General features: G+C 37.1%; 1 protein-coding gene across 1 annotated transcript in view; it reads left to right on the forward strand.

Annotated features, from left to right (window-relative positions):
- The first annotated feature begins 2,342 nt into the window (after positions 1-2,342).
- The window catches only part of LOC101576393 (ATP-binding cassette sub-family A member 3-like), a 144,299-nt gene continuing 136,884 nt past the window's right edge, over positions 2,343-9,757 (forward strand). The window contains exons 1-2 of the mRNA XM_004623112.2: positions 2,343-2,424; positions 2,851-3,115. Of these exons, the coding sequence (XP_004623169.1) occupies positions 2,365-2,424; positions 2,851-3,115 (325 nt within the window). The 5' untranslated portion in view covers positions 2,343-2,364. The remainder of the gene's footprint in view (positions 2,425-2,850; positions 3,116-9,757) is intronic.

Raw genomic sequence — 9,757 nt, forward strand, 5'->3', positions numbered from 1 at the left:
TATTACTCAGCTATAAAGAATGATAAACTCGAAGCCTTCATATTTAAGTGGATGCCATTTGAAGATATAAGTGAAATAAACCAGACCCACATGTGTAAATATCGTACAGTCTCCCTAGTATAAGAACTCAAAAGAAGAAATACAAATAGAAAGGTATAGCAAAATTAAAAGGAAAGTGAGAACTTGAGGATTGGACAATGAGAGAGCAAGGAGAAAAGCTGGGAAACAGGACAGGGACAAAGCCATACCAGTATATGCACAAGATGGGCAAGACAATGATCCTGAGAAGCATCAGCAGGTTTTTGAAACTAGCAGTTTATTGGTAGGATTCTCACCCTGACTAACTATACATGCTGATACCTGTGAACCAAGCAACTGCACTGAAGATAGCAATGTGTAGTAGAAGGATCACGCTTGGAATGCCTGTCATTCTGGTCTCCTAAATACGTACTTGTTGTCCTGACATACCAATTATTACCATACTGTCTCTCGAGTAAAAGTTGTTTTTTTTTTTTTTAAATAAAGGGTCATAAATGAAAAGACACAAGAAAAAAAAGTCATAGAACTGTGCTGCTACAATGCTGTATATGGTTAGATTACTAAATTTCTGTGTAAAAATATGTTTATTCCTATATTTTAAATTATTATTTTTTCTTCATATTCTGTAGGGACTTAAAGTTTAACATATTAATACTTGATGGAAAATACCTGTTCTGTGTTATTCCTAAGATGTTTGATATTTAGATAGATAGGGTAAACCAAACTGCTTATATTGCAGGGTTATAAGCTTCTCTTCTGGAGGGTTAACAACCTAAGTTTGCAGATCAAAAATTAGAGAAAAGGAAGGGCTGCAAGGTCAGCCAACATTTTGGCCCTAGCCTTTCAAGATCAGTGAAGACTCAGAACATAGGAGAACCTATACTGTAACATCATGTAACTCAGTTGTGTCCCAAATTTTCTGATCAAGGAGATTATAGGGCCAAAGAGAAAAATGATCAATGATGTAGTGTATGCCTAAGGAGAGTCACATAGAGAAAAAACATTTTCTCAGGCTTTCACAGAGAGCAAATTGGTCAAGCAGTGGCCGTGACTCATCCTCATGGCTGACACTGACAAAGGATCTACAAAGTGCGGTACAGGGTTACAGCATAAATCCTGAGGTTACTTGGCTGACCTTATCAGATACAAAAGTTACATTTCCTGTAACTAGGTCTTTTTTTTGTCTTGGTCTTAACCATCCAGCAGAAAATATAAAAATGAGGTATATAAAGTAAAGCCATATTAATGTGCTGAGCTGTGAAAGGCTCAAGTCAACAGCTTCTGTGGATAATCCACTACTATTGTGGACTGATGGACTGTGTTGGATTGTTTTGCTGAATTCACACACCTATAGTATTGAGATGCCAATGGAATACCCATCTCTGACAGGACTAAACAAAAAAAAGGGGATATAAAGGAAGGACCATTTTGTATTTGTATATACAGAATAGTTAGGATAGATATACAGCTACTTTCACTTAATTCAATGAGAAGAGAGATTTGTACTAATAGTGTTTGGACAGGATATCCTGTCTGCTTCTTGTACTGCGGATAACCACTAAGATAACAATGTACAATAAGGGGCCGGGGAGATGGCTTAGTGGAATAAGTGCTTCCCTGGCAAGCGCAAGGGCCTGAGTTCAATTCCTGGTTCCGCCAAAAAAAAAAAAAAAGAGACGAAACAATACCATCAACTAAAACAATGTACAATGTATTAATTATTGAAACTGTCCTATTAATCAGTTTTGAAACTGTCTCATTGATATTTCTCAATAAAATACAATCAAAATATAAAAAGCAAAAGAAATGTGTTGCTCAAGGTTTTAGAAGCTGGAACATCCAAAATTAAGGTATCAGCAGATTTGGTGCTTGTGAGGTCCCTTTCTTGGGTCATAGAAGTCTGTCTTTTCTTTGTGCTCTCACTGGTGAAAGGGATGCAGAATCTCTCTGAGACCTCTTATCATGACACAGATCCCATTCTAATCACCTCCCAAAGTCCACCGCAAATCTGTTCTTAGTAGTGTTACTAATGGCCATTACTTCCGTATCTGGAAATATCAATCAACAAATTACTGATCTTTGTTTAGTGCTTGACATCTTGCATATATCAGGATCACCATAGATGTTGAATAAACTAAAAATACATAAAGGAGTAAATGGCTCAAATATTTCAAATGTTTCTTTTATTGTCATTTTTAAAGCTTGGATAGAAAATTTAAGCAATTAAGTTATTCATGTAAAATAGAAGTAGTGTTGGATAACCTTTATTTTATTTTTAAATCTTTACCCGTTCTATAGAATTGAACTTGCACTCCTTTTAAAAGAATGGCTTCGTTGGAGTTGAAAAAGCTTATGATTCTTTTCTGGAAGAATTTTACTTTAAAGGTAAGATGAACTATGTATATAAAATATATATGTACAAGTATATGTAAATATATGCATATAAGTATATATATATATGTATATATATATGAATGTAAATTGACCTATGCATATTTCAACAGTTCAGAGGCCACCAGGGGAAATTCTGAACATCTGAGCATTTCATTTTAATTTATATTGTTTCACGTTTTTCATTTTGGGGATTGGAGATATCTGTTCTAGACATAGACTTTTCATGGAGTGAAATACTAGCACACTGTCACATAGAAAGGAGAGAAAATCCGTGCAATTGCTACTATCAAAGTGAAGCTATTTATTGACCATGTGGATTTTCCTTATGAAGGAAAACATTCCTTATCTGTTAATAAAAATTATTAGTCAATTATAAATTTAATAATAGCAAAATTAATGTATTTTTTTCCTTTCTAGAGGCGGAAATGTGTGGCTTTAGTTGTGGAGATACTCATAGCAGTTTTTTTTGGTCTTTCACTCTTGGGACTACGCAATGTTCTTATTTTAAGAAAGATGGGACCTTTCAGTTATACTGCGTTTCCTGTCAATTTTGTACCTTCATTCATCGAAGCACCTGTCACTTCTCCTTACCCTTGGGAATTGGCTTATGTGCCTTCCAAAAGTACTGTGGTACAAAACGTTGTTGAAAATGTGAAAAAGGACTTAAACACCAATATGCAAGGTTAGAAATTAAAGTTTTCTGAAAACACATATTAAATTGTTTTAGCAAAGACATACTTATAAACCTTTTAATTAATCCTTATCTTCCATGGAAAACACTGTAGGCTATTCATATAACCAGTTATTAATGCATGAAGTACAATATTATAAACTTTGTTAAACTCAATATTATAAACTTTGTTAAACTTGTGTTTGTTTCTTTGTTTGTTCGTTTTTAGACGGGATCTCTGTATTGTCTACACTGGCCTGAAACTCTCAGTTCTCTCTCCTCAGCTTCCCAAGTAGCTAAGATTACAGGCATGTGCCACTATCCAGAAAGAGTGTGTACTCTTTAAGTTTTAGTCCTAGTGTTCTATAAACATCACCTTGGCCACAAAGGTAGATCGCTGTGCCTTCAAATCTTTGTGTTCTATATTATCTGCTTATTATGCCGGTTACTACAAGAGGTGATACATTTTCTACACGGTATAGTATTGCTGGGAATATGTGTGTGTGTGTGTGTGTGTGTGTGTGTGTGTGTGTGTGTAATTTAAAAATATATTTAATATATTAAAGTTTTCATCTGGGATTTTGCTTTCTTTTTGCTTATGTATTTTAGAAATTATATTACCAGGCCATGTAAACTTTCTATTGAATTGTTTTCAAAACAGTAGTTTTTGGCTGTGCAACTTCATTTGTCTTCACTTTAAGTTACAGGCATTTGGCCAAATGTAGTTGTTTTCTCATTAACCATATTTACTTGAAAGTTCCTTGACAAAAATTCTGATGTCTGGCACACTTGTGAATCTTTGGTTTTCTTCTTTAAGATCACCGTTTTATGAAATACCTTGCATATTTTGTTAATTGCTTCCTCTGTATCATAGATCACCTTGAATGCTGGATTTAGCCTTTCTTAGGTACTGCTGTATTTGTTTTCTCTGTGGCATAATCCTAGTTCTAGTGCATTATCCTCAGTCCTAAGACATGATTCTTTAAGGGTCCAACTTCAAGTCTATAGGTTGAAAAAGGCTTCTTCTCTTTCTGGATCTTGAACTGTCTGCACTGACTCCCTGGAATTGCTGAGCTGCTGAAAGTACTGCTCAACATTTTAGCTTGACAGCTTTGGTTATCTTTCTGCTTTCTACTTATTTAGAAGAGCAGAAGCTAATGCCTCAATGTCTATTCCTTTTCCCAAGTGGACACTGTTGTACGAGGGAGCTGACCTTCAAAGATGAATATTTAAGGAAACTGTCTTAGACATCAAAGGAGATTAGTGCCAATACTAGGAGGAAATTAAATGGAACCTCTGATACCAGAAGAACTAATATAGCTACTGAAGGAATGAGAAGAGCTGCTTGGGTGTGCACCAGCTCAACCATTCCCTTGTGTACTGCTTCCTCATTCCAGCTAGGTTTCAGTTCTGGAAAATACTGCTCTAACATCTTAAAATGGTATATTTACTTTCTTAAGTGTGATAGTAATCGAAAGGCCAGCCATACTTAGTCTAGACTTCAAGGAAATTGTGTGTGTGTGTGTGTGTGTGTGTGTGTGCGCATGTGTGCGCATGTGCGCGCACGCGCGCGCGTGTGTGTGTGTGTCTGTCTGTCTGTGTATGTGTGTCTGCACCTGAATGTGCTGTACATTTCAGAGCCAAGCACATTTGATATATGTTGAAATGAAAAGTTAATTATTTTTTAATGTTAGGTTTAGAGGTGGCATCAAGTCACTACGAAGGAAGGTAGAAGAGGCAAGTGAATTAAAGAATTGGAAGAGTTGTTGAAGTGATAAACACTTGAATATAATCTTGAAAGGAGGATAAGAAAGGGTAAGACTGATTTTAAATGTCAAGTGACTGCAGTGTAAAATGACTGAAGACCTCTGAGGTTACAACATAACAGTAAAGCAGTGTAGCCCACTCTCACATATTAAAGTCTCTCTAGGACAAATCAGAACATTCACTGTTCCATGCTTGTAAAATGAAAATATTAGTAGTGCATAATTTGCAAGGTAGTTTAAAGATCAGATAAATTAGTATGAGTATTTAGAGCCTTGTTCAGAACATAGTAAATACTCTGAAAACACTGGCTTTTGTTACTATAGTAACCCCAGCTTCCTGGTGTGCCAACTTCCTTCTCTGCTCACACCCTAAGCTGAGACTCCATTGGAATGTCTATGCCAAAGCAATGATTATTATCCCTCAGCTTAATTTCTCTGGCACCAGCAATATCCTCAGCATGTTTGGATGGCAGTCCAAATAGATCTTAAGCCATCATAAAACTGAATTAATTTGAAACTCAAGAATGACTTCAAAGATAAGAACATTGGGGTTGGCGAGATAATTCAGTGGTCTAAAGTACCTGCTTAGGCAAGCTTAGGCAGGCCACAGGTTGATCCCCAGAACCACATGCTATGCCTGGATGGGCTGAGCCTGCCCAAAAAAAAAAAAAAAAAAAAAAAAAAAAAAAAAACATAAGAACATTACACAGTTACAGACTGACCTCATGTAATCACTTATGACAATAGGGATTCTCTGATTTGTGCAGTGTTAAAAGCCACTGCTCTTAGGCTGGGGAGATAGTTCAGTGGTCTAAGTGCCTACCTGGCAAGTACAAGGACTCAGGTTCAATCCCTGGTACTATGTGCTGTGCTGGCCATCAATACCAAATAAATAAATAAATAATTTTAAAAGCTACTACTCTTATCAATGTTATATTAACCTTGGTGAATGGTTATTCTATTGGTCAGCCTTCCCATCACTGGGACAAAATGCCATATACCTACAACTTAAAGGAGTTTTATTTGACTCATACGTTCAAAGGTTTAGTCTCAATGATTGGCTGACTCTAAGACAGAAACATCATGACCAAAAGGTATTATAGGCAAAACTGCCAACTTTATGACACCTGGGAAACAAAGCAGGGTAGCAGCACTAGAAAGGAAGAGGCTAGGAACCAGTTATAGTACCCAAGGTCACATCTCCATGACCTGCCCAGGCATACCCAGCAGTGTACTTAATCCTGTAGGTGGCACCCTAGCCAATCAAGTTGTCAGTCCAGCTTAACTATCATCATTATGTTGTTGATTAGAGGGCAGCTTTACATTTTGATCACCAACTAAGCAACTGCGCTGAAGATGGCAATTTGTAATAGTAGGTTCATGCTTGGAGTGCCTGTCATTCTGGTCTTCTGAATACGTGCTGCTTGTCATTACACACCGGTTGCTGCCATGCTGTTGCTCAGGTAGATGATTGTTTACAAAGGAAGAGGGTGGTTAATGAAGGCAGGAGACAGGAAAAGGAGTATTGTGGGACTGTCCTGCTACAATGCTGTATATGGTTAGATTTCTGGACTTATATGTAAACATATATAATTCTTTGTTCCTATTTTTAAATATATTTTAATTTTTTAAATTTTTTTTGGTCATATTCTGTAGGGACTTAAAGTTTAACATATCAATACTTGATGAAAAATACCTGTTCCATGTTATGCCTACGATGTTTGATATTCAGATAGTGAGGTTAAGCTCAACAGCCTAGGTTGTGTGGTAATAACAATAAGCTTCTCTTCTGGAGGGTTAACAACCTAAGTTTGCAGATCAAAAATTAGAGAAAAAGGAGGGCCGCAAGGAAAGCCAACATTTTGGCCCTAGCCTTCCAAAGTCAGTTAAGACTCAGGACATATGAGAACTTGTACTGTAACATCATGTAACTCAGTTGTGCCCCAAATTTTCTGATCAAGGAGATTTTGGGCCAAAGAGAAAAGTGATCGATGATGTAGAGTGTGCCTAAAGAGAGTCACATGGAGAGAAAACATTCTTTCAGGCTTTCACAGAGAGCACACTGGCCAAGCAATGGCCATGACTGGCACTGACAAAGGATCTACAAACTGAGGTACAAGATCTCAGCATAAATCCTGAGGGGATTTGACTGACCTTATCATATCCAAAAGCTACAATTCTTGTTACATAGGTCTTGCTTTATCTTGGTCTTAACCATCCAGCAGAAAAGTATAAAAACGAAGTATAAGAAGTCAAGTCACATTGTTATGTTGAGCTGTAGGGGACTCAGGTCAACAACTTGTGACATTGCCAGTCAAGTGGAAGACCTAATACTATTATGGACTACTGGACTATTTTGGAATATTTTGCTGAGTTCACACACTTGTAATATTTAAATGACGGAACTAAACAAAAAAAGGGGATACAGATGAATGACCATTTTGTATCTGTGTATTCAAAATGGTTAGGATAGATATATAGATACATTATCTTAATTCAATGAATAGAGGGATTTGTTGTAATAGTGTTTGTAAATAGGATATCATGTCTGCATCTTGTACAACAAATAACGACTAGGAAGACAGTATGCAAAGTGTTAATTATTGAAACTGTCCTACCAATTTGATTTGAAACTGTCTCATTGCTATTTGTTTCTCAATAAAATTATGGAAAAAAAAACAAGAAGATAGGAAATTTTTTTTCCAATTTGTGGGTTTTCTTTTCACTCTGTTGGCAATTTCTTTTGACATGCAGAAAGTCTCCAAAAACATTAGATCCAAGTTGTTGAATCATTAAAGTATTTCCCATGTAAAACAAAAGAAAAAGAAAAAGAAAGGAAATCAACAGTGGTTGTTGTATTCCATATTGTTATCTTCAAAGTAGTTACTCTGATTACCAGATATAGGCATGCAAAATTGGTCAAGTAGGCATTAACTTTTCCTTTCAATAAACCAGTAGAAACTAATGGTACCACTAATAAATAAATAAATTTTGATCACCAAAAGTAGTCGAGGGGGCTGGGTCCTTGCAGTGGTTGCATTGCAGTGAATGCCTGGCTGCCTTCCAGAATAAACATTGGCTCAAGAGCACCAGCATCAGCCTGTCCCACAGTCTGTAACCGCCATGTTTCTTCCTCTTGAGTGAGGCCATTCCTTTGTATCATGACAAGCTAAGACATTTTATGCAAATGTCATGCAAGTATGCCACCATTCAAGGGTCCTTACCAAGATCCTCTGTTTCCTAGACAGAAAAGACATTGTCTACACTGGAGGGGAATTCTTTGGAATTAAATGTTGGTATTGTTTATAGATTTGTTTGCAAAGGACAAATGGAACAAAGCAGCTAAGAGAATTGACTTTATGATAGTCTTGCAAGATACAGATGCGGTGCTATTTTGGAAACCAAGTGATAAGAGCATACCTTGGGATGTGGACTTTCCAAGCATGAAAATAGTACCTTTGGTGAGGGTGAGGGTACCATCAACAATGATGCTTTTCTTGGAAACTTTGGGGAATCAGATCATTTGGAATTTTACTATGGGAAAACTTGTGCCAAACAACCCTTTTAAATCTTAGGAATAAAACTGCATAGAACTTCATTTTGATCCTTGAGTTGTTAAGTCTTGATATTCTGTTTACATCAAATATATGTTTACTCCTAAGACAATCTTTGATGTATAGGGATGAACATATAGATACATTAAATGGCTGTTTTGACTTAGGAAGATACAAATATCATTGTCTTTTCTAATATCGGTTAAGTTAAATTTGTAGGCTAAATATATTGATCAGTCACCTGAAGTATGGAGTTGCTATTGCTTCAAGTGTTGAAGTCATAAAGTAGCTTCATCCTTCAACTTCTGAGTATATAGATGCAGATATTAGGGAGTTTTATGGCATAAAGTTTGAATAGCTTGAACAGATCAGTTTTCTAATATCCATCCAAAATGGAATTTTTTTTATTTTATGAAAAATAAAATATTAATCAAATAAGATAATAGTAGTTACTATATTGTATATCATTATCATCAAAGTAATTACTCAAATACAAGACATAAACAGAAATATTCTTACAAAAAACAAACATGGTAACACCAAACTTTCTTCTCAGTGAACTAGATAGACTAATAGTATACTAGTAGTATATATTAGAATATATATTGAAATAATTTTTGAAACAGTGGAATTTTTGGGAACATATTTGAGCTTCCTACTTCCTATTTATATCTCTTCTATTTTGCTGTTTGTTTCTATAAATTGTATTTCTTTTTTCTTTCTTGCTTGCTTTCTTGCTTTCTTTTTGACGGTTCAGCCTGCCCTGAGGGCGGGGCTGGCATGGCATGTAGTACTGGGAATCGAACCACGGTCCCCTGAGCCTGCCTAAGCTTGCCTAAGCAAGTGCATTAGACCACTGAGCTAAACACAGCTGGCTCTGTGTTTCTTATATTAGAAAAACCATGAGATAGACCCAGAGCGCAGGCCTGGTGAGTGAGTGAGACCACCCAGGCCATGGGATCCTGAACAGACCCAGAGTGCAGGCCTGGAGAGTAAGTGAGATGACCTAGGGCCTTCTGGATCCTGAACAGACCCAGAGCACAGGCCTGGCGAGTGAGTGAGACGACCCAGGCCACGGGATCCTGAACAGACCCAGGGCACAGGGCCAGTGAGTGAAGCGACCGAGGGCCTGCGGGATCCTGAATAGATCCAGAGCACAGACCCAGTGAGTGAGTAAGACGACCCAGGGCCGCAGATCCTCATTTGACCCAGGCTGCAGGCCCAGCACAGAACCCTTCAGCAGAACTCCCTGCAAAGAGGCCAGAGGCAAGACCCACCCAGCTGATTCAGGAGCAGAACATCTTGCCAGAGAGACACAAAAGGTTCAACTGTAA

This window comes from Octodon degus, unplaced genomic scaffold (assembly GCF_000260255.1).
Source record: "Octodon degus isolate 3935 unplaced genomic scaffold, OctDeg1.0 scaffold00001, whole genome shotgun sequence".
Classification (NCBI taxonomy): domain Eukaryota; kingdom Metazoa; phylum Chordata; class Mammalia; order Rodentia; family Octodontidae; genus Octodon; species Octodon degus.